The sequence below is a fragment of the Entelurus aequoreus genome, linkage group LG27, assembly GCF_033978785.1.
Source record: "Entelurus aequoreus isolate RoL-2023_Sb linkage group LG27, RoL_Eaeq_v1.1, whole genome shotgun sequence".
In the NCBI taxonomy this organism is placed as follows: Eukaryota; Metazoa; Chordata; class Actinopteri; order Syngnathiformes; family Syngnathidae; genus Entelurus; species Entelurus aequoreus.
The window spans coordinates 35,390,248-35,417,602 of NC_084757.1; the positions used below are offsets into that span (position 1 = coordinate 35,390,248).

Genomic DNA, 27,355 nt, shown 5'->3' on the forward strand with positions numbered 1-27,355 from the left:
ACTCTGTGTAACATTGTTATAACACTATTATTACTCTGTGTAACATTGTTATAACACTATTATTACTCTGTGTAACATTGTTATAACAATATTATTGCTTTGTGTAACATTGTTATAACACTATTATTACTCTGTGTAACATTGTTATAACACTATTATTACTTTGTGTAACATTATTACGCTATTACTTTGTGTAACATTGTTATTAATATAACATTACTTTGTGTAACATTGTTATAATACAATATTATTACTTTGTGTAACATTGTTATTAATATAACATTACTTTGTGTAACATTGTTATAACACTTTACTTTGTGTAACATTGTTATAACACTTTACTTTGTGTAACATTGTTATAACACTTTACTTTGTGTAACATATTTATTAATACAATATTATTACTTTGTGTAACATTATTACGCTATTACTTTGTGTAACATTGTTATAACACTATTATTACTTTGTGTAACATTGTTATAACACTATTATTACTTTTGTAACATTGTTATAACAATATTATTACTCTGTGTAACATTGTTATAACACTATTATTACTCTGTGTAACATTGTTATAACACTATTATTACTTTGTGTAACATCATTACGCTATTACTTTGTGTAACATTGTTATTAATATAACATTACTTTGTGTAACATTGTTATTAATATAACATTACTTTGTGTAACATTGTTATAATACAATATTATTACTTTGTGTAACATGGTTTTTAATATAACATTACTATGTGTAACATTGTTATCAATATAACATTACTTTGTGTAACATTGTTATTAATACACTATTATTACTTTGTGTAACATTGTTATTAATACACTATTATTACTTTGTGTAACATTGTTATTAATACACTATTATTACTTTGTGTAACATTGTTATCAATATAACATTACTTTATAACATTGTTATAAATATAACATTACTTTGTAACATTTTTAATATATTACTTTGTGTAACATTGTTATAACACTTATTACTTTGTGTAAAATTGTGTAACATTATTAATATAACAGTATTACTTTGTATAACATTATTTCTTTGTGTAAAATTGTTATTAATATAAAATTATTACTTTGTGTAAGAATATTAGATAACACTATGTACTATCTAATATTATCTACTAGGTAAAGAGTACTAGACAGTAGTAGGTAAAGAATATTAAATATTATAGATATTATATAGGAGTAAGTCAAGAATATTAGATAGTAGTAAGTAAAGAGTACTAGATAGTAGTAAGTAAAGAGTACTAGATAGTACTAAGTAAAGAGTATTAGTAAGTAAAGAATATTAGATAGTAGTAAGTAAAGAGTATTATATAGTACTAAGTAAAGTATATTAGATAGTATTAAGTAAAGAGTATTATATAGTACTAAGTAAAGTATATTAGATAGTATTAAGTAAAGAGTATTATATAGTACTAAGTAAAGAGTATTGGATAGTATTAAGTAAAGAGCATTATATAGTACAGACCTGGGCATTCTGCGGCCCGCGGGCCGCATCCGGCCCTTTGTGCGTCCCTGTCCGGCCCGCGTGAGGCCAATTATAAATTACAAAATAAATGTAAAAAAGTATCTATGTCGAGTGTGCAATACAACAGTGCTGCTTTTGTTTTGAAAATCGTTATTTGTATTACTTCCGTGTGGACGTATGCGTGTGCGTGAGTGAATGTGAACAGCTGCAATCATTAATTGCAAAATAAAGTTGAAAAAACATCTATGTCGTGCGCGCAATACAACTGTGCTGCTTTTATTTGAAAAGTATTATTTATGGGCGTGTGTCCGTGTGTAACCTGCGAGTGAAGGTGCACATGCAGCGACAAGTGATGCACGGTTTACACCCGAGACGCTAAAAAGAGAAAAGTTGATGAGGAATGGCGTGTTTCCAACAAGACATGGACTGCCAAGCAACGTTCCCTCTAAGGTGCGTGCCTGCGCAATTGCGCACTGCTAGCGTCTGCTGCGCGCAGCAAATATACGCCCCGCACCAAATCAAATCCCATCTGAATTATAAACAAAATAAACATATTTATTCTATGTAATTTTGCAATGCAACTTTGAGTGACAGTGACAACAAGCGGCCCTAACGGTGTTCGTCAACACCGTTCAATTGAACACCGTTCAATTATTGTAACGTCTATCGAGATGCTTCGAGGACAGGAATTATATCGATCACTTTATTGAGCAAAACTGTTTACATTCGGACATAACCACACCAAAAACATGAGTAAAACACTTCTATCTGGAAAAACTAGTCAGTTTCTGCCGTACAAACCAGGCCAAAACCAACTTGTCATCTGTCACCAACACGCATACCACTAAACCACTGGTGCGTTTAAGGCCAACAAAAAGTCGGACAACTCAAACACCACACAAAGTTACACTATGACTCCTCAGTCATACGTGTGCTTATTTTACTGTCATTTATTATTAATGTTAATTTATTTATATTAGTCATGGAATGCTGTTACACACACTATGTTGAAGTATTACTATTATTATTAATTATTATTATTATTTATCTTACGGTATATATCAAAAATAATATTGAGCAAAATTTAATTGAAATATTGTCGATGTGGCCCTCCAGCAGTGCTCAAGTTGCTCATGCGGCCCCCGGTAAAAATTAATTGCCCACCCCTGATATAGTACTAAGTAAAGAGTATTAGATACTAGTAAGTAAAAAGTATTATATAGTACTATATAATACTATATAATACTCTACTTACTACTAAGTAAAGAATATTAGATAGTAAGTAAAGTGTATTATATTGTACTAAGTAAAGAATATTAGATAGTAAGTAAAGAATATTAGATAGTACTAAGTAGTGTTGTAACAATACCAATATTTGGTACCGGTACTACAATTATTTTGATACTTTCCTAAATAAAGGGCACCACAAAAATGTCATTATTGTAACAAACAATGTTAGAGTACATGAAACATATGTTTATTATTGTTGTTTAGTCCTTAAATAAAATAGTCAACATACTAGACAACTTGTCTTTTAGTAGTAAGTAAACAAACAAAGACTCCTAATTAGTCTGCAGTAACATATTGTGTCATTTATACACCTGTTATTTTCTACACATTATGAGGGACAAACTGTAAAAATGGATTATTAAGGCACTTGTTCATTTACTGTTAATATCTGCTTACTTCCTGTTTGAACATGTTCTATCTACACTTCTGTTCAAATGTAATAATCACTTATTCTTCTCTTCTTTCATACTTGACACTAGTTGTGGATGATACCACACATTTAGGTATGGATGCGATACCAAGTAGTTACAGGATCATACATTGGTCATGTTCAAAGTCCTCATGTGTCCAGGGACGTATTTACTGACTTTATAAACATAATATACATTTAAAAAAACGAAAGAAGATGTTGTGATGCCAAAAAATAGACGTAATCATAGTAGTATCGACTAGATACGTGCCTGTACTTGGTATCATTACAGTGGATGTCATGTGTGGATCCACCCATGGCGTTTGTTTACATTTTGATGCCTGTGAGCTAGAGTAGTGAAGCATGTTTAGCTATTCCTCGTCCTGCAGTGATAATAATACTTGTAAGAAATGTACTTTATTTGTCGCCATGGAGGCCAGGATTAGTGATTTAGAAGTAGCTAAAACACTGTGGATGGACGTTAGCCGTAGCCATATGTTAAAGCAGCTCTTCCTGAGGGTGTTTCAGTGTTATAGCTTCACCTTTATCTTGACTTTTTACACCAAAATGCATCCATTCTCCCTTTTCTGTCTCCACGCTGTGTCTGCTTGTAAGTACTCTGTGTGTGTGCGCTGCCCAACATGCTCCTCTGCTCGTAAAGCCAGCAATGTCGCCACGCTTCAGAGGTGGTATAGTACCGAAAATGATTGATTAGTATGGCGGTACTATACTGACACCGGTATACCGTACAACCCGAGTAGTAAGTAAAGAATATGTGACTTACCTGTCAAAGGTGAGATCAGTAACATCAGTCTGGGTGAGGTCCAGGTGTGACATGTTGGGACAAAGACTCAGCATCTGACGCACCTTAGGAAGATGAATATTATGTATTACCATTTGACAGGAGGTGGTAGGGACATATAGGAGTATGTATTACCATTAGACAGATGGTAGGGACATATAGGAGTATGTATTACCATTAGACAGGAGATGGTAGGGACATATAGGAGTATGTATTACCATTAGACAGATGGTAGGGACATATAGGAGTATGTATTACCATTTTACAGGAGATGGTAGGGACATATAGGAGTATCTATTACCATTAGACAGATGGTAGGGACATATAGGAGTATGTATTACCATTTTACAGGAGATGGTAGGGACATATAGGAGTATGTATTACCATTAGACAGATGGTAGGGACATATAGGAGTATGTATTACCATTTTACAGGAGATGGTAGGGACATATAGGAGTATCTATTACCATTAGACAGGAGATGGAAGGGACATATGTATTACCATTTTACAGGAGATGGTAGGGACATATAGGAGTATGTATTACCATTAGACAGATGGTAGGGACATATAGGAGTATGTATTACCATTTTACAGGAGATGGTAGGGACATATAGGAGTATCTATTACCATTAGACAGGAGATGGAAGGGACATATGTATTACCATTTTACAGGAGATGGTAGAAGCATAGGCCAGAACCACTGACTTGACATAAGAACCGACAGCAGGAAGAAGGTTGTTGATGATTCCATTGATGACTTTCTTTTCCCGACAAATGTTGTTGATGGCCAAGTCCTTCATGTCCATTGACTCGTCTGCTGGAACAAATCATAACAATAATATTTGTATTGATCATAACATTAGTCATTTTGTATCGATAACAATCAGAGATGTCCGATAATATCGGACTGCCGATAATATCGGCCGATAAATGCTTTAAAATGTAATATCGGAAATTATCGGTATGGGTTTCAAAAAGTAAAATGTATGCCTTTTTAAAATGCGGCTGTGTACACGGACGTAGGGAGAAGTGCAGAGCGCCAATAAACCTTAAAGGCGCTGCCTTTGCGTGCCGGCCCAGTCACATGATATCTACGGCTTTTCCACACACACAAGTGAATGCAAGGCATACTTGGTCAACAGCCATACAGGTCACACTGAGGGTGGCCGTATAAACAACTTTAACACTATTATGCCTGGTTCACACCAACGGCGCTTGCCGCGCTTTCAAGCGGCGAGCAAAGCGCCGTCATTTTTGTCAATTTTTCCACGAATATCCCGATCTCTGAAGTAGTGTTATGCTTTCATACACTCTGATATGCTCTGATACGCTCTGATACGAATTAGTTGCCGCTTTCTTACCGTTCCTCACGCTTTGATCCCTCTTTGATACGCTTTAAATCACGGTTTGATACGTTTTATTATGCTTTATTGAACTTTATTACGCTTTGATGCGATCCTGGCGCTTTAAATCAGGCTCTGACACGATTATCAAGCTCTGTTGTGCATTGTTACAACAAAAATAAGAAAAAAATGTGAAAAACTCAGTATACTGTTTTCCCACACATTTTTTATATTCATTTATTTTTTCAATTTCTCTTTTTTTTCCGTTATATTATGTTTTATATCTTCATTTCTTTTATTTTTGTCATCTTAATAAATATCTATCTTTCATGCTAGTTGAAAATATTAAAAGGCATTTGTTTTATCCACCCATTTTTTATATTCATTTATTTTTTCAATTTCTCTTTTTTTTCCGTTATATTATGTTTTATATCTTCGTTTCTTTTATTTTTGTCATCTTAATAAATATCTATCTTTCATGCTAGTTGAAAATATTAAAAGGCATTTGTTTTATCCACCCATTTTTTATATTCATTTATTTTTTCAATTTCTCTTTTTTTTCCGTTATATTATGTTTTATATCTTCATTTCTTTTATTTTTGTCATCTTAATAAATATCTATCTTTCATGCTAGTTGAAAATATTAAGGCATTTGTTTTATCCACCCATTTTTTATATTCATTTATTTTTTCAATTTCTCTTTTTTTCCGTTATATTATGTTTTATATCTTCATTTCTTTTATTTTTGTCATCTTAATAAATATCTATCTTTCATGCTAGTTGAAAATATTAAGGCATTTGTTTTATCCACCCATTTTTTATATTCATTTATTTTTTCAATTTCTCTTTTTTTCCGTTATATTATGTTTTATATCTTCATTTCTTTTATTTTTGTCATCTTAATAAATATCTATCTTTCATGCTAGTTGAAAATATTAAAAGGCATTTGTTTTACCCACCCATTTTTTTCAATTTCTCTTTTTTTCCCGTTATATTATGTTTTATATCTTCATTTCTTTTATTTTTGTCATCTTAATAAATATCTATCTTTCATGCTAGTTGAAAATAATAAAAGGCATTTGTTTTATCCACCCATTTTTTATATTCATTTATTTTTTCAATTTCTCTTTTTTCCCCGTTATATTATGTTTTATATCTTCATTTCTTTTATTTTTGTCATCTTAATAAATATCTATCTTTCATGCTAGTTGAAAATAATAAAAGGCATTTGTTTTATCCACCCATTTTTTATATTCATTTATTTTTTCAATTTCTTTTTTTTTCCGTTATATTATGTTTTATATCTTCATTTCTTTTATTTTTGTCATCTTAATATCTATCTTTCATTTCTTATGCTAGTTGAAATTAATAAAAGGCATTTCTTTTATAAAACGTAACATATTCTCTTTATTATTAACATTTTCATACAGAAAAATGATAGACAGTAATGTCAAAGTGCAACATCAAACAGCAGAAGTACAGAAACAATGATCATCGTATAAAAAAGGCAATGATGCAAAAGAGAATGGATTTGTAATCCTGTGTTGGTTTTACATGTCACTAGTCAATATCACAGTCACTTCCTATTTGTAGGGGTCCGCGCTTTGAACCTAGATCTGTTAAGCTTTCCTACGCTTTTAGTCAAGTTTTGCTGAGCTTTGTCATGCTTTGATACGCTTTATTCCATTCTTGACAGAGCGCAGAATTTTTTTAAACCGTTTAAAAAATTTTGGCGAACTTCCCGCTCGTCCCGCTTCACTACAAGCTTTCCCACGATCCATTAGGACCCTCACGCTTTAATCAGGCTTTGTTACGCTGTAACACCACTTTAAAGCGCCGTCAAAGCGCCGTTGGTGTGAACCTACCATTACAAATATGCGCCACACTGTGAACCCACACCAAACAAGAATGACATCCGCACCGTAACACAACATAAACACAACAGAACAAATACCCAGAAGCCCTTTGCTTCACTAACTCTTCCGGGACGCTACAATATACACCCCCCGCTACCCCCTACCCCCCAAAACCCCGCCCCCCCAACCCCGCCCACCTCAACCTCCTCATGCTCTCTCAGGGAGAGCATGTCCCAAATTCCAAGCTGCTGTTTTGAGGCATGTTAAAAAAAAAGAATGCACTTTGTGACTTCAATAATAAATATGGCAGTGCCATGTTGGCATTTTTTTTTTCATAACTTGAGTTGATTTATTTTGGAAAACCTTGTTACATTGTTTAATGCATCCAGCGGGGCATTACAACAAAATTAGGCATGTGTCAATTCCACGACTGTATATATCGGTATCGGTTGATATCGGAATCGGTAATTAAGAGTTGGAAAATATCTGGATATCGGCGAAAAAGCCATTATCGGACATCTCTAATAACAATAATGATATTTGTATTGATAACAATAATGTTATTTGTATTGATCATACCATTAGTCATATTTGTATTGATAACAATATTTGTATTTGTCATAACATTAGTCATATTTGTATTGATAACAATAATGATATTTGTATTGATCATACCATTAGTCATATTTGTATTGATAACAATAATGATATTTGTATTTATCATAACATTAGTCATATTTGTATTGATAACAATAATATTTGTATTTATCATAACATTAGTCATATTTGTATTGATAACAATAAGGATATTTGTATTGATAACAGTAATGATATTTGTATTGATAACAATAATGTTATTTGTATTGATAACAATAATGATATTTGTATTGATCATACCATTAGTCATATTTGTATTGATAATAATGATATTTGTATTGATAACAATAATGATATTTGTATTGATAACAATAATGTTATTTGTATTGATAACAATAATGATATTTGTATTGATCATACCATTAGTCATATTTGTATTGATAATAATGATATTTGTATTGATCATCCATCCATCCATTTTCTACCGCTTATTCCCTTCGGGGTCGCGGGGGGCGCTGGAGCCCATCTCAGCTACAATCGGGCGGAAGGCGGGGTACACCCTGGACAAGTCGCCACCTCATAACATTAGTTATTTATATAGCGCTTTTCTCTAGTGACTCAAAGCACTTTTACATAGTGAAAGCCAATATCCAAGTTCCATTTAAAGCAGTGTGGGTGGCACTGGGAGCAGGTGGGTAAAGTGTCTTGCCCAAGGACACAACGGCAATGACTGGGATGGCGGAAGCGGGGATCGAACCTGGAACCCTCAAGTTGCTGGCACGGCCGCTCTACCAACCGAGCTATACCGCCCCCAAGTCATATTTGTATTGATCATAACAATAATGATATTTGTGTTGATAACAATAATGATATTTGTATCGATCACAACAATAATATTTGTATGGCTAATACCATTAGTCATATTTGTATTGATAACAATAATGATATTTGTATTGATCATACCATTAGTCCTATTTGTATTGATAACAATAATGATATTTGTATTGATCTTAACATTAGTCATATTCATACTGATCATAACATTGGTCACATTCGTATTGATCATAACATTAGTCATATTTGTATTGATCATAACATTGGTCATATTCGTATTGATCATAACATTGGTCATATTCGTATTGATCATAACATTAGTCATATTTGTATTGATCATAACATTGGTCATATTTGTATTGATCATAACATTGGTCATATTCGTATTGATCATAACATTAGTCATATTTGTATTGATCATAACATTGGTCATATTTGTATTGATCATAACATTGGTCACATTCGTATTGATCATAACATTAGTCATATTTGTATTGATCATAACATTGGTCATATTTGTATTGATCATAACATTGGTCATATTTGTATTGATCATAACATTGGTCATATTCGTATTGATCATAACATTAGTCATATTTGTATTGATCATAACATTGGTCATATTTGTATTGATCATAACATTGGTCATATTCGTATTGATCATAACATTGGTCATATTCGTATTGATCCACTCACCTGACTCATCGATGTCAGCGTCTTCATCCCACTGCTGATACGCTCTTACTTCCTTCTCTCGACTCTTCACCCAATCATCACCTGGCTCTTGGTCCAACCCTCCAGGTGGACCACAATAATAGTCACCTGTGCACAGACACCTACATATTAGTTGCAAGAAAAAGTATGTGAAGCCTGGGATTGAATAAGTGCTAGACCCTCCTTGGGCAGCAATGACCTCAAGCAAACATTTCCTGGAGTTGCAGATCAGACCTGCACAACAACGCTCAGGAGGACTTTAGGACCATTCCTCTTCACAAAACTGTTTCAGTGCAGCAATATGTTTGGTGGGAATCGCTCTCGTGAAGCATCTCAATGGGGTTGAGGTCAGGACTCTGACTGGGCTACTCCAGAAGACATATGTTCTTCTGTTGTTGATGTACTTCAATGCTTGGGGTCCTTGTCCTGTTGCATCAGCCATCCTTAAGTTTGGCTGCAAAATGTCTTGATAAACTTGGGAATTCATTTTCCCATGGATGAAAGCAACACGTCCAGGCCCCCGAGGCAGCAGAGCAGCCCCAAACCATGATGCCACCTCCACCATATTTCACAGCTGGGATGAGGTTTTCTTCCAAACAACTCCATTTTGGTTTCATCTGTCCACAGAATATTTGACCAGTAGTGCTGTGGAACATCCAGGTGCTGTTTTGCAAACTTCAAACATGCAGCAATGTTTTTTTTGGACAGCAGTGGTTTGTCCATTCTTGTTCAATGTTTTACGTTTTGTAAATTGGTCAACAATAATGTCAGCATGTGCCAGAGATTTCTGTAGGTCTTTAGCGGACACTCTACTCTAGCATTCTTCTGCGCCTCACTGAGCATTCTGGGCTATGAGCTCACTCACATTGACTCTTAGAGCTTAGGGGTTACATACTTTTCCCATACCTACAGTGTGAATGTGTACATGTTGTGTTAAAAAAAACATGAAAACATCAAATGTTATGTGCAGTATTAGTTTAGGCGGACTGTGTTTGTCTATTGAAGATCAGAACTTATTTTATGACCAAATTATGCAGAAATCAAGGTTACCCCAAAGGCTTCATACTTTTTCTTGCAACTGTATATATATATATATATATATATATATATTTATATATATATATATATATATATATATATATATATATATATATATATATATATATATATATATATATATATATATATATATATATTAGAGATGCGCGGATAGGCAATTATTTCATCCACAACCGCATCTCAAAAGTCGTCATCCACCCGCCATCCACCCGCCATCCACCCGAACTAACATTTTATCAAAACCACACCCACCCGTTGTTATATATGTAATATAGAGGATGCAAGGCATTAGTGAGGTTAGAAAGGAGAAAGGAGACTGATCCAATGCAGCAGAGACATTCAATGCGTGCCACGCATGAATATCTTTTGGCCACGCATTAGAGGCTAAGAGATATTAATGCGTAATAATATTATTTATCATTATTATAATATTATTGTCATTTCCATTAAGAAAGATGACTATTATTGTTATTTTTTCCCCCTGGTCTTTAGTATTCCCTTATTTAGTTTGTCGCGTACCACGTTTGCTGCCATCTTTTTATTTTTTTCTTCTTCTTCTGTTGTGTTGTGGTGTGTCACGCCAAATTTCTTCCCCCTACAAAAACCTCCCCTCCTACCCCCCATTTACTTCCGTGGTCATGTTTCCTCTTACGTCATTGACAGCGATCGATAGCATTTCGGCTTTGACTGCCCGTCGCTGGAAGGATACTTCGTCTTTGACAGCTGCTGGAATCTGAACAAATCGATTATTGTTTTTTTTTGTACAGGCGCGAAATAGGACAGTCGCGTGCCGGTTAAGGACCCCCGGCAACTTTGTGACTTTATTGGACGCAGCTCCGGAAGTAAATGGGGGGGGGGGGGGGGGGGAAGGTTTTTGTAGGGGGGAAGAAATTTGGCGTAACAGCTGCAGCAGTGCCTGATGAATAATTGCCTGTTGCAAAGAGTGCTGCTCGTTTTTCCTATGTGGGTAACAACATTTAACTATGGATATATATTTACCAATTGGTTCAACCGCCACCCGCCCCGATCTATTTAAAATCAATTTTTTTCGTCATGCATCCGCCCGACCCGCGGATTATTCGCGGTTGTGTCCGCAAACTGCGCATCTCTAATATATATATATATATATATATATATATATATATATATATATATATATATATATATATATATGTATGTGTATATATATATATATATATATATATATATATATATATATATATATACATACATACATATATATATATACATACACACACAGTATACATACATACATACATTTATGCATATACACATAATATATATGTGTTTATATTCAGTATTTGTGGTTGCCGATACTATTCAGGGACAATCAAAAAAAATATTTGGACAAGTTGATCCAAAACGATTCAGTGAGGTAAAATCGATTCAGTAACTGTTTAGCGAAAAAACGAAATCAAGCAGTGTGACTGTGAAATAATAAAATACTGGATAAAATAGTGGATATTAAACAGTGCAGGTGAAGTTTCCTATATTGTTGGTACTTATTGTGGGGGGATTATATATACATGAATTATAAAACAAACACATAGACAATTAATGTTATTTCTCCTAAGGAATGATGTATACATGAATTATGATACAAACAGTAAACAAGTAAATAACAATGTTATTTTTCTTGTAAGGAATGATGTGTACATGAATTATGATACAAACAAACAGTAAACAACAATTAATGTTATTTCTTGTAAGGATTGATGTACACATGAATTATAAAACAAGTAAACAACAATTAATGTTATTTCTTGTAAGGAATGATGTATACATGAATTATGATACAAACAAGTAAATAATGTTATTTCTTATATGAAATGATGCATACATGAGTTATGATCCAAACAAACAAGTACATAACTGTTATTTTTTGTAAGGAATGATGTATACATGATTTATGATAGAAACAAGTAAACAACAATTAATGTTATTTCTTGTAAGGAATGATGTATAAATAAATTATAAAACAAACAAGTAAACAACAATTACCGTAATTTCCGGACTATAAGCCGCACCTGACTATAAGCCGCACCAGCTAAATTTAGGGGAAAATACAGATTGCTCCATATATAAGCCGCACCCGACTATAAGCCGCAGGGTTTTGATGTGTAATTAACGTAGTATATAGGGGTTCCTGCTACCACGGAGGGGATTGTCGGGACAGAGATGACTGTTTGGGAACGCAAAGCGTCCCATTTATTAACTATAAATCTTTCAATCATTCAATCAAACTTTCACATCTTTGACATGGCGTACAGCATTCGTGCAGAGTACAAATAATACAACGGTGCAAAGTAATACAAAGTGCTCGCATGTACGTTATCAAAATAACCAGCCTACCGGTATATGAAAAGTCAGTCTTTAATCATTGTGTCATCGTCTTCCTCCTGCGTACTAAAACCACCGAAATCCTCTTCATCGGTGTCGGAGAAGAACAGGCCGTATATAAGCCGCACCGTTGTATAAGCCGCAGGGACCAGAACGAGGGGAAAAAGTAGCGGCTTATAATCCGGAAATTACGGTAGTTATTTCTTGTAAGGAATGATGTATACATGAATTATGATACAAACAAGTAAATAATGTTATTTCTTATAAGGAATGATGTATACATGAATTATGATCCACACAAACAAGTAAATAACTGTTATTTTTTGTAAGGAATGATGTATACATGAGTTATGATAGAAACAAGTAAACAACAATTAATGTTATTTCTTGTAAGGAATGATGTATACATGAATTATGATAGAAACAAGTAAACAACAATTAATGTTATTTCTTGTAAGGAATGATGTATACATGAATTATGATACAAACAAATATGTAAACAACAATTAATGTTATTTCTTGTAAGGAATGATGTATACATGAATTATAAAACGAACAAGTAAACAACAATTAGTTATTTCTTGTTAGGAATGGTGTATACATGAATTATGATACAAACAAGTAAATGATGTTATTTCTTATAAGGAATGGTGTATACATAAATTATGATAGAAACAAGTAAACAACAATTAATGTTATTTCTTGTAAGGAATGATGTATACATGAATTATGATACAAACAAGTAAACAACAATTAATGTTATTTCTTGTAAGGAATGATGTATAAATAAATTATAAAACAAACAAGTAAACAACAATTAGTTATTTCTTGTAAGGAATGATGTATACATGAATTATGATACAAACAAGTAAATAACTGTTATTTCTTATAAAGAATGATGTATACATGAATTATGATACAAACAAATAAACAACAATGAATGTTATTTCTTGTAAGGAATCATGTATACATGAATTATGATAGAAACAAGTAAACAACAATTAATGTTATTTCTTGTAAGGAATGATGTATACATGAATTATGATACAAACAAATATGTAAACAACAATTAATGTTATTTCTTGTAAGGAATGATGTATACATGAATTATGATACAAACAAGTAAATAATGTTATTTCTTATAAAGAATGATGTATACATGAATTATGATACAAACAAACAAGTAAACAACAATTAATGTTATTTCTTGTAAGGATTGATGTATACATGAATTATAAAACAAGTAAACAACAATTAATGTTATTTCTTGTAAGGAATGATGTACACATGAATAATGATCCAAACAAGTAAACAACAATTATTGTTATTTCTTGTAAAGAATGATGTATACATAAATTATGATACAAACAAACAAATAAACAATAATTAATGTTATTTCGTTTGACTTAGTTTCCAGGAAGTAAGCAGTGTTGCCTAAAATGCATTCAGAAATGACATTTTTTCTGTAATTAAAAATGTTAACGGTATTACTAACTGTCTGGAATTTTACCGCAGTTTTTCATTACAGTTTTTACCGTTACATGCCACACACACACACACACACACACACACACACACACACACACACACACACACACACACACACACACACACACACACACACACACACACACACACACACACACACACACACACACACACACACACACACACACACACACACTGGGCAAACAATTGAATTGTGATTAATTGCAGTTTATAGTTAACTGAAACTTAGCACACATGTTTCTTTACCTGCTTTATGCCCTCCCCTCTTTACCAGCATACAGTTCTTTACCTCGAGCCCAGCGTACAGGGTACAGGTGTCGCCACAGAGACCCGGTCTTGGCCAGTTCAGACCAGGAGAGGCAGACTTGGCTGCAGCGACAGAGGTCTTGGGGACTCAAAGACTGAAAGATCCTCAGCAGGACTTCAGCAGGCAGCTGAGAGATGTTGACTGAAGACTTCTCTTCTACCTCCACTGGCAAAGGAGGAACATGAATATGAAAATATGGTTCTCATAAAGACTCAACTAAAGGTACCCTTGCACACATCTAATCTTATCCAACACCTGCATTTAATAACTCATCAGTGACATAACTAAATAGTCACAATAATAACTATATATTACTAATATTAAATAAATATTACTAATAACTAAATAGTCCTAATGAAGACTAAATATTACTGATAACTAAATAGTCCTAATAAAGACTAAATATTACTGATAACTAAATAGTCCTAATTAAGACTAAATATTACTGATAACTAAATAGTCCTAATAATGACTAAATATTACTGATAACTAAATAGTCCTAATAATGACTAAATATTACTAATAACTAAATAGTCCCAATTATAACTATGTATTACTAATATTAAAAAACTATGACTAACAACAACTAAATCGTCCTAATAAAGACTAAATATTACTAATAACTAAATAGTCCTAATAATAATTGAATATTACTAATAACTAAGTAGTCCCAATAATGACTAAATACTACTAATAAAACTAACTTGTCCTAATAATGACTAAATATTACTGATAATAACTAAAAAGTCCTAATAACTGAATAATACTACTAACTAGTCCTAATAATGACTAAATATTACTGATAATAACTAAAAAGTCCTAATAACTGAATACTACTACTAACTAGTCCTAATAATGACTAAATATTACTATTAACTAAATAGTCCTAATGACTAAATATTACAAATAATAACTCAATAGTCCTAATAATGACTAAATATCACTAATAACTAAATAGTCCTAATAACTGAATATTACTAGTAATAACGAAGTAGTCCCAATAATGACTAAATACCAATAACTAAATATTACTAATATTAACTAAATAGTCCTAATAACTGAATATTACGAATAATAATAATTCCTTATAATGACTAAATATTACTAATAACTAAATAGTCCTAATGACTAAATATTACGATTCATAACTCAATAGTCCTAATAATGACTAAATATTACTAATAACTAAATAGTCCTAATAATAACTAAATATTACCAAAAACTAAATAATCCTAATACCTAAATAGTACTTATAACTAAATAGTTTTAATAATAACTAAGTATTACTAATAATGATTAAATATGACTAACATTGACTAAATATTACTAATAAGTAAATAATCCTAATAACTGAATATTACTAGTAATAACGAAGTAGTCCCAATAATGACTAATTACCAATAACTAAATATTACTAATATGAACTAAATAGTCCTAATAACTGAATATTACGAATAATAATCATTCTTTATAATGACTAAATATTACTAATAACTAAATAGTCCTAATGACTAAATATTACGAATCATAACTCAATAGTCCTAATAATGACTAAATATTACTAATAACTAAATAGCCCTAATAATAACTAAATATTACCAATAACTAAATAATCCTAATACCTGAATATTACTAATAACTAAATAGTTTTAATAATGACTAAGTATTACTAATAATGATTAAATATGACTAATATTGACTAAATATTACTAATAACTAAATAATCCTAATAACTGAATATTACTAGTAATAACGAAGTAGTCCCAATAATGACTAATTACCAATAATTAAATATTACTAATATTAACTAAATAGTCCTAATAACTGAATATTACTAGTAATAACGAAGTAGTCCCAATAATGACTAATTACCAATAATTAAATATTATTAATATTAACTAAATAGTCCTAATAACTGAATATTACGAATAATAATCATTCCTTATAATGACTAAATATTAATAATAACTAAATAGTCCTAATAACTAAATATTACCAATAACTAAATAATCCTAATACCTAAATAGTACTAATAACTAAATAGTTTTAATAATAACTAAGTATTACTAATAATGATTAAATATGACTAACATTGACTAAATATTACTAATAACTAAATAATCCTAATAACTGAATATTACTAGTAATAACAAAGTAGTCCCAATAATGACTAATTACCAATAACTAAATATTACTAATATTAACTAAATAGTCCTAATAACTGAATATTACGAATAATAATCATTCCTTATAATGACTAAATATTACTAATGACTAAATAGTCCTAATGACTAAATATTACGAATCATAACTCAATAGTCCTAATAATGACTAAATATTACTAATAACTAAATAGTCCTATTAATAACTAAATATTACCAATAACTAAATAATCCTAATACCTGAATAGTACTAATAACTAAATAGTTTTAATAATGACTAAGTATTACTAATAATGATTAAATATGACTAACATTGACTAAATATTACTAATAACTAAATAATCCTAATAACTGAATATTACTAGTAATAACAAAGTAGTCCCAATAATGACTAATTACCAATAACTAAATATTACTAATATTAACTAAATAGTCCTAATAACTGAATATTACGAATAATAATCATTCCTTATGACTAAATATTACTAATAACTAAATAGTCCTAATGACTAAATATTACGAATAATAACTCAATAGTCCTAATAATGACTAAATATTACTAATAACTAAATAGTCCTAATAATAACTAAATATTACCAATAACTAAATAATCCTAATACCTAAATAGTACTAATAACTAAATAGTTTTAATAATGACTAAGTATTACTAATAATGATTAAATATGACTAACATTGACTAAATATTACTAATAACTAAATAATCCTAATAACTGAATATTACTAGTAATAACGAAGTAGTCCCAATAATGACTAATTACCAATAACTAAATATTACTAATATTAACTAAATAGTCCTAATAACTGAATATTACGAATAATAATCATTCCTTATAATGACTAAATATTACTAATCTAAATAGTCCTAATGACTAAATATTACGAATCATAACTCAATAGTCCTAATAATGACTAAATATTACTAATAACTAAATAGTCCTAATAAGAACTAAATATTACCAATAACTAAATAATCCTAATGCCTGAATATTACTAATAACTAAATAGTTTTAATAATGACTAAGTATTACTAATAATGATTAAATATGACTAATATTGACTAAATATTACTAATAACTAAATAATCCTAATACCTGAATATTACTAATAATAACTAAATAATTCTAATAATGACTAAGTATTACTAATAACTTAATAGTCCTAATAATGACTAAGTATTACAAATAATGACTAAATATTACTAGAAATGACTAAATAGTCCTAATAAAGACTAAATATTACTAATAACTAAATAATCCTAATACATGAATATTACAAATAATAACTTAATAGTTCTAATAATGACTAACTTAATAGTCCTAATAATGACTAAATATTACTAATAACTAAGTCCTCCTAATAATAACAAAATATTACTAATAGTAACTAAATAGTCCTAATAACGACTAAATATTACTAATAACTAAATAGTCCTAATAATGACTAAATATTGCTAATAACTAAATAGTCCTAATAATGATAAATAGATCCCATAACTAAATATGAAGGTGACTAGTGTCTTCTCATGGTGAGCATATTTGAAGACCTTCTGCAGCTCCTCATGCCTCCACATAACAACATAAGTAAATATTACTAATAATAAGTAAATATGGAGATGAATAGTGCTGACCATAGAGTGTCTTCTCATGGTGAGCATATTTGAAGACCTTCTGCAGCTCCTCATGCCTCCACAGACTGAAGCCCTTCAGCACGTCATGGCTGCAGTGCTGCGCCATCACCTGCTTCTTGATGTTCTTCAGCTCCTCGTAGGTGAAGTACTGCATGAGCATGGGCTGGAACACCTGCAACACACCTCCTTACTTCTCAGCCACACACATCCACCTTACTTTCATTCAGCCTCTACCTCCTCCTCTTCCTTCATGTGGGGCAGGAAGTCCTGCGTGAAGGCTTCCAGTCGCTCCTTCAGCTGCCGGGCGTAGTTCAGCTGCTCGTATTCGCTCTGAAAGACACAACTCTTCCATTTATGCTTTCACTTTCTCAATCCTCAGTGTCTCAACTACTAATAGTGTGTACAAACTGTAGTAAGACGTGTGTGATGAGTATTTGAATGAGTATTAAAAGCTTAACAGTGAGTGACCATTACTGTGATGGTGCTGCAATGATCCACATGTCGGAAAATGCATGTTGAGATACATTAACAATATAGTCACTTTTTTTAAAAACACCTGTTGGCTCCAAATCAGTGTTTAAGTCATCCGGCAGCTACAAAATGTAAATGCTGGAAAGACAATGTCTAATATTTGTATTTCTAACAGTACAAATAAGTTAACAGGCAAATAATCACAGCCATTTATGCTTAACTGCACCAGTTTGCACGTACATTCCAAACCTGCTAAATATACACACAAAAACAATAACCGCTTTTAGGTTTCATGTTTCACACTGCAGACGTTTAATGATAACATTTACATCTCTTCCTCACAGTTTTATGTTGTAATAATCAGTATATATTCTGCATATACATGAAAACAAACACTAAATGATAATATATTAACAGTATTATGTTGTAATAATCAGTATATATTCTGCATATACATGAAAACAAACACTAAATGGTTATATTAACAGTATTATGTTGTATTAATCAGTATATATTCTGCATATACATGAAAACAAACACTAAATAATTATATTAACAGTATTATGTTGTAATAATCAGTATATATTCTGCATATACATGAAAACAAACACTAAATGATAATATATTAACAGTATTATGTTGTAATAATCAGTATATATTCTGCATATACATGAAAACAAACACTAAATGATTATATTAACAGTATTATGTTGTATTAATCAGTATATATTCTGCATATACATGAAAACAAATACTAAATAATTATATTAACAGTATTATGTTGTAATAATCAGTATATATTCTGCATATACATGAAAACAAACACTAAATGATTATATTAACAGTATTATGTTGTAATAATCAGTATATATTCTGCATATACATGAAAACAAACACTAAATAATTATATTAACAGTATTATGTTGTAATAATAAGTATATATTCTGCATTTACACGAAAACAAACACTAAATGATTATATTAACAGTATTATGTTGTAATAATCAGTATATATTCTGCATATACATGAAAACAAACACTAAATGGTTATATTAACAGTATTATGTTGTATTAATCAGTATATATTCTGCATATATATGAAAACAAACACTAAATGATTATATTTACAGTATTATGTTGTAATAATCAGTATATATTCTGCATATACATGAAAACAAACACTAAATGATTACATTTACAGTATTACGTTGTAATAATCAGTATATATTCTGCATATTACATGAAAACAAACACTAAATGATTACATTTACAGTACTACGTTGTAATAATCAGTATATATTCTGCATATTACATGAAAACAAACACCAAATGATTATATTTACAATATTATGTTGTAATCAGTATATATTCTGCATATACATGAAAACAAACACTAAATGATTACATTTACAGTATTACGTTGTAATAATAAGTATATATTCTGCATATTACATGAAAACAAACACTAAATGATTACATTTACAGTATTACGTTGTAATAATCAGTATATATTCTGCATATTACATGAAAACAAACACCAAATGATTATATTTACAATATTATGTTGTAATCAGTATATATTCTGCATATACATGGTCTCCTGTATCATACGTGAACATGAGCTCACCTTGACGCTGTGCAGCCCCTTCTCGAAGAGCAGCAGCATGTCCGACAGCTGGTTGTCGGAGTGCACGTCGTGCACGGTGCAGCAGCGCTGCTGCAGCCGCCCCATGATGCACTCGTTCTCGATCTGCTCGTGCATCTTGAACTCCTTGAAGGTGGCCAGCAGCGACGTGAGGAAGGAGCGGAAGTCCTTGTTGTTGGAGAAGTTGGTCTTGGACAGCTGCAAAAGACATGGGAGAACATTATTAGCACTAAACCCAAAAGCAGTGAACTTGTCACGTTGTGTAAATGGTCAATAAAAAACAGAATACAATGATTTTCTAATCCTTTTCAACTTATATTCAATTGAATAGACTGCAAAGACAAGATATTTAACGTTCGAACTGGAAAACTTTGTTATAGTTTGCAAATATTAGCTCATTTGGAATTTGATGCCTGCAACATGTTTCAAAAAAGCTGGCACAAGTGGCAAAAAAGACTGAGAAAGTTGAGGAATGTTTGTCAAAGACTTATTTGGAACATCCCACAGGTGAACAGGCTAATTGGGAACAGGTGGGCGCCATGATTGGGTATAAAAGCAGCTTCCATGAAATGCTCAGTCGTTCACAAACAAGGGCGGGGCGAGGGTCACCACTTTGTCAACAAATGTGTGAGAAAATTGTTTAAGAACAACTCTCCACAGAACTTTCCTCCAGAAGGTCTTATCTTTGTCCATGTTATGTCAGATGAAACAAAAAAATTAGCTGTTTGGCCACAATACCCAGCAAAATGTTTGGAGGAGAAAAGGTGAGGCCTTTAATCCCAAGAACACCAAGCCTACTGTCAAGCATGGTGGTGGTAGTATTATGCTCTGGGCTTGTTTTGCTGCCAATTGAACTGGTGCTTTAAATGGGACAATGAAAAAGGAGGATTCTTTAGGACAACCTAAAAGCATCAGTCCGGAGGTTGGGTCTTGGGCGCAGTTGGGTGTTCCAACAGGATAATGACGCCAAACTAAGGGTGTAACGGTACACAAAAAATTCGGTTCGGTACGTACCTCGGTTTAGAGGTCACGGTTCGGTTCATTTTCGGTACAGTAAGAAAACAACAAAATATACATTTTCTGGTTATTTATTTACCAAAATGTGTAAACAATGGCTTTATCCTTTTAACATTGCTTTAAAATAGCCATGTGTGTGTGATGGATGTGCGCCACCACTAGGCTGATCAGTGCAACAGCAGGCAGTCATGAATGCTAAGCATAACAATAACATACATATACACACAGGGTCCATTGCCAGGGTTCATGTGGTCAACATATATCAAATAAAAACTAAATAAGATAAGGCTCAGAATTTGTTTCTTAACAAAAACCTTTCTACATAAAAAGTGCAACATTTTCACACATAAAGTGCAACATTAAACTGATTCAAGTTGTTGCTCGGATTAAATAAAATGACAAAATGTTTCTTCTACATATAAAAAGTGCAACATTAAACAGTTTCAAGTCAACTCAGCCTCGGATTAACTTTTCTTTTCCCCCCTCCAGCCTTTAACCCTGCTGACTTTCACTCATTTTTCATGTTTTTTGCCAGAAAAATCAAGTTTATCCACATTGTCTGCAGAAAGAGCAGACCTGCTTGCAGTTACAATGTCTCCAGCTGTGGAAAATACTCTTTCACTGGGCGCGGAGCTAGCAAGTATGGCGAGGTAGTGCCTGGCTAACTTGGCAGTGAGAGGATATATGGGCTCATTGTTCTTCCACCACAGAAGTGGCTCAAAATCTAGTTTTTAATGCAATATGGTCTTAAATCTGCTGCTGTAAAAACATTTGTTATTGCTTTAGCCCTGCCTGACTCGCCGAGGAGAGGCTGCTTGAATGCGGTATTTGAAGCAATGTTATCCATTGTTGTATCGTACTGCGAAGCCGAAATGTTCCCAAACGGGAGATCGTAACGAGGCAGGAGGGTCTTCCAGCCCTGGCTTTTACATGTTGTAGTAGCCCGGTCGTTGCTAGCATGCCGTGTGTTGTGCCTTGTTTACACAACGTGCGGTGCGCTACTTAATATGTCCGTGTGGAAACTCGTTCGGTGCACCTCCGTTCCGAACCGAACCCCCCGTACCGAAACGGTTCAATACAAATACACGTACCCGGTGTTTCCCATAAACTGCCAAGATACCTGTGGCGGTGGGGGCGTGGCTATGGGCGTGGTCACCATGACATCATCGAGTAAGTTGCATAATTTACTACAATGATATGATTTTCTCTAAAAAGGCTAAAAAAATGTATACTTACTAATTACCGGTAATAATAGTTTTGTTATAAACGTCCATCCATTCATCCATTTTACAATATAATTACAACACTTTATGTACATATTTATATACAGATTTAAACAATAAGTTATTCACTGAAATATATTTATAAATTGTGGTTCTTACAAAAAATACATCTTATAAAAATATAAAAGCTAAAATGTCACTTAAAGCTCTGCCCCTTTAATTAGTGCATACTAAATAATTTAACTTTAGCCTACTACTACAACCATATTATTTACCAGCAACATAAAGTGAAACAGAGGCAGAGGTGTCCTGCCACAGTCAGTAACAAATAAACAGAAAACAGTAGTGGTGGTAGATAGACACAAAGCTTCATCAAACATCTGATTCACTGAACAAAGAGCTCCAAAAATCTTGAACTTTAGACTGCCATCAGTTTTACTCCCTACACTTAACCATGTGTTTCCTACTGCCTGCAGACTTTGCACCCTTTGTTATATACACATGTTGTGTTTCTAAGATAAATACATTTAATAAATTCAAATACAAATAAGGCAACAAGAGAAGTATCCTACACTTCTCTTTTGTAAAGTAAATCTGAACAGCCATGGGCATCTACATCAACTATATGATTTGCCTGAGAAGCTGGAGAGGACCAAAAAAAATAAATAATAATAATTTTTTTAAATTTTTTATTTTATCTGTGGCGGGCGTAATTCTTTCGTGGCGGGCCGCCACAAATAAATGAATGTGTGGGAAACCCTGATGATATGATTTTCTCTAAAAAGGCTCAAAAAATGTATACTTACTAATTAATAATAACAGTTTTGTTTTAAACGTCCATCCATCCATCCATTTTACAATATAATTACAACACTTTATGTACATATTTATATACAGATTTGAACAATAAGTTATTCACTGAAATATATTTATTAATTGTGGTTCTTACAAAAAATATATCTTATAAAAATATAAAAGCTAAAATGTCACTTAAAGGCCTACTGAAACCCACTACTACCGACCACGCAGTCTGATAGTTTATATATCAATGATGAAATCTTAACATTATAACATGCCAATACGGCCGGGTTAACTTATAAAGTGACATTTTAAATTTGCCGCTAAACTTCCGGTTCGAAACGCCTCTGAGGATGACGTATGCGCGTGACGTAGCCCGGGGAACACGGGTATGCCTTCCACATTGAAGCCAATACGAAAAAGCTCTGTTTTCATTTCATAATTCCACAGTATTCTGGACATCTGTGTTCATGAATCTGTTTCAATCATGTTCATTGCATTATGGAGAAGGAAGCTGAACAAGCAAAGAAGAAAGTTGTCGGTGCGAAATGGACGTATTTTTCGAACGTAGTCAGCAACAACAGTACACAGCCGGCGCTTCTTTGTTTACATTCCCGAAAGATGCAGTCAAGATGGAAGAACTCGGATAACAGAGACTCTAACCAGGAGGACTTTTGACTTCGATACACAGACGCCTGTAGAGAACTGGGACAACACAGACTCTTACCAGGATTACTTTGATTTGGATGACAAAGACGCAGACGTGCTACTGTGAGTATGCAGCTTTGGCTTCTAAACATTTGATCGCTTGACCGTATGTGCGCAACTTTTTTTTGCGTATGTACATAACTTTTTTAAAATATATAAGCTTTATGAACCTTGGGTTAGGTGAACGGTCTTTTGGGCTGAGTGATTGTGTGTGTTGATCAGGTGTTTGAATTGTATTGGCGTGTTCTATGGAGCTAGGAGCTAGCATAGGAGCTAGGAGCTAGCATAACACGTACCGTACGTGCGCGTCACGTACGTAACTTTTTAAAAATATATAAGCTTTATGAACCTTGGGTTAGGTGAACGGTCTTTTGGGCTGAGTGATTGTGTGTGTTGATCAGGTGTTTGAATTGTATTGGCGTGTTCTATGGAGCTAGGAGCTAGCATAGGAGCTAGGAGCTAGCATAACACGTACCGTACCGTACGTGCGCGTCACGTACGTAACTTTTTAAAAATATATAAGCTTTATGAACCTTGGGTTAGGTGAACCGTCTTTTGGGCTGAGTGATTGTGTGTGTTGATCAGGTGTTTGAATTGTATTGGCGTGTTCTATGGAGCTAGGAGCTAGCAGAGGAGCTAGGAGCTAGCATAACAAACACGCAGGTGTTATTATGCAGGATTAATTTGTGGCATATTAAATATAAGCCTGGTTGTGTTGTGGCTTATAGAGTATATATATATGTCTTGTGTTTATTTACTGTTGTAGTCATTCCCAGCTGAATATCAGGTACCGTGAGTATGCAGCCTTGGCTGCTAAACATTTGATAACTTGACCGTATGTGCGCGTCACGTACGTAACTTTTTAAAAATATATAAGCTTTATGAACCTTGGGTTAGGTGAACGGTCTTTTGGGCTGAGTGATTGTGTGTGTTGATCAGGTGTTTGAATTGTATTGGCGTGTTCTATGGAGCTAGGAGCTAGCATAGGAGCTAGGAGCTAGCATAACACGTACCGTACCGTACGTGCGCGTCACGTACGTAACTTTTTAAAAATATATAAGCTTTATGAACCTTGGGTTAGGTGAACGGTCTTTTGGGCTGAGTGATTGTGTGTGTTGATCAGGTGTTTGAATTGTATTGGCGTGTTCTATGGAGCTAGGAGCTAGCATAGGAGCTAGGAGCTAGCATAACACGTACCGTACCGTACGTGCGCGTCACGTACGTAACTTTTTAAAAATATATAAGCTTTATGAACCTTGGGTTAGGTGAACCGTCTTTTGGGCTGAGTGATTGTGTGTGTTGATCAGGTGTTTGAATTGTATTGGCGTGTTCTATGGAGCTAGGAGCTAGCAGAGGAGCTAGGAGCTAGCATAACAAACACGCAGGTGTTTTTATGCAGGATTAATTTGTGGCATGTTAAATATAAGCCTGGTTGTGTTGTGGCTAATAGAGTATATATATGTCTTGTGTTTATTTACTGTTGTAGTCATTCCCAGCTGAATATCAGGTCACCCCCGGCTCTCACAGCATCTTCCCTATCTGAATAGCTTCAACTCCCCACTAGTCCTTCACTTGCACTTTACTCATCCACAAATCTTTCATCCTCGCTCAAATTAATGGGGAAATTGTCGCTTTCTCGGTCCGAATCTCTCTCACTTCATGCGGCCATCATTGTAAACAATAGGGAACTTTGCGTATATGTTCAACTGACTACGTCACGCTACTTCCGGTAGGGGCAAGCCTTTTTTTTATCAGATACCAAAAGTTGCAATCTTTATCGTCGTTGTTCTATACTAAATCCTTTCAGCAAAAATATGGCAATATCGCGAAATGATCAAGTATGACACATAGAATAGATCTGCTATCCCCGTTTAAATAAAAAAAATTCATTTCAGTAGGCCTTTAACCATGTGTTTCCTACTGCCTGCAGACTTTGCACCCTTTGTTATACACACATGTTGTGTTTCTAATATAAATACATTTAATAAAGTCAAATACAAATAAGGCAACAAGAGAAGTATCCTACACTTCTCTTTTGTAAAGTAAATCTGAACAGCCGATATGGGCATCTACATCAACTATATGATTTGCCTGAGAAGCTGGAGAGGACAAAAATAAATAAATAAATAAATAAATAAACATTTTTTTTTTTTAATCTGTGGCGGGCGTAATTCTTTCGTGGCGGGCCGCCACAAATAAATGAATGTGTGGGAAACCCTGATGATATGATTTTCTCTAAAAAGGCTCAAAAAATGTATACTTACTAATTAATAATAGTTTTGTTTTAAACGTCCATCCATCCATCCATTTTACAATATAATTACAACACTTTATGTACATATTTATATACAGATTTAAACAATAAGTTATTCACTGAAATATATTTATAAATTGTGGTTCTTACAAAAAATACATCTTATAAAAATATAAAAGCTAAAATGTCACTTAAAGCTCTGCCCCTTTAATTAGTGCATACTAAATAATGTAACTTTAGCCTACTACTACAACCATATTATTTACCAGCAACATAAAGTGAAACAGAGGCAGAGGTGTCCTGCCACAGTCAGTAACAAATAAACAGAAAACAGTAGTGGTGGTAGATAGACACAGAGCTTCATCAAACATCTGATCCACCGAACAAAGAGCTCCAAAAATCTTGAACTTTAGACTGCCATCAGTTTTACTCCCTACACTTAACCATGTGTTTCCTAGACTTTGCACCCTTTGTTATATACACATGTTGTGTTTCTAAGATAAATACATTTAATAAAGTCAAATACAAATAAGGCAACAAGAGAAGTATCCTACACTTCTCTTTTGTAAAGTAAATCTGAACAGCCGATATGGGCATCTACATCAACTATATGATTTGCCTGAGAAGCTGGAGAGGACAAAAATAAATAAATAAATAAATAAATTATTATTATTTTTTTTTTTTTAAATCTGTGGCGGGCGTAATTCTTTCGTGGCGGGCCGCCACAAATAAATGAATGTGTGGGAAACCCTGATGATATGATTTTCTCTAAAAAGGCTCAAAAAATTTATACTTACTAATTAATAATAACAGTTTTGTTTTAAACGTCCATCCATCCATCCATTTTACAATATAA

At 32.9% G+C, this 27,355-nt stretch overlaps 1 protein-coding gene across 2 annotated transcripts in view; it reads right to left on the reverse strand.

Moving 5' to 3' along the window:
- The window catches only part of fbxl5 (F-box and leucine-rich repeat protein 5), a 34,225-nt gene that overhangs the window by 4,837 nt on the left and 2,033 nt on the right, over positions 1-27,355 (reverse strand). The window contains exons 2-8 of one of the 2 annotated variants that reach the window (XM_062038507.1): positions 20,482-20,697; positions 18,619-18,714; positions 18,385-18,556; positions 14,557-14,739; positions 9,321-9,446; positions 4,657-4,808; positions 3,976-4,058 (exon numbers count right to left, since the gene is read on the reverse strand). In XM_062038507.1, the coding sequence (XP_061894491.1) occupies positions 3,976-4,058; positions 4,657-4,808; positions 9,321-9,446; positions 14,557-14,739; positions 18,385-18,556; positions 18,619-18,714; positions 20,482-20,697 (1,028 nt within the window). Of the gene's footprint in view, positions 1-3,975; positions 4,059-4,656; positions 4,812-9,320; positions 9,447-14,556; positions 14,740-18,384; positions 18,557-18,618; positions 18,715-20,481; positions 20,698-27,355 lie in introns of both variants that reach the window. The other variant, XM_062038506.1, reaches the window with a different exon arrangement.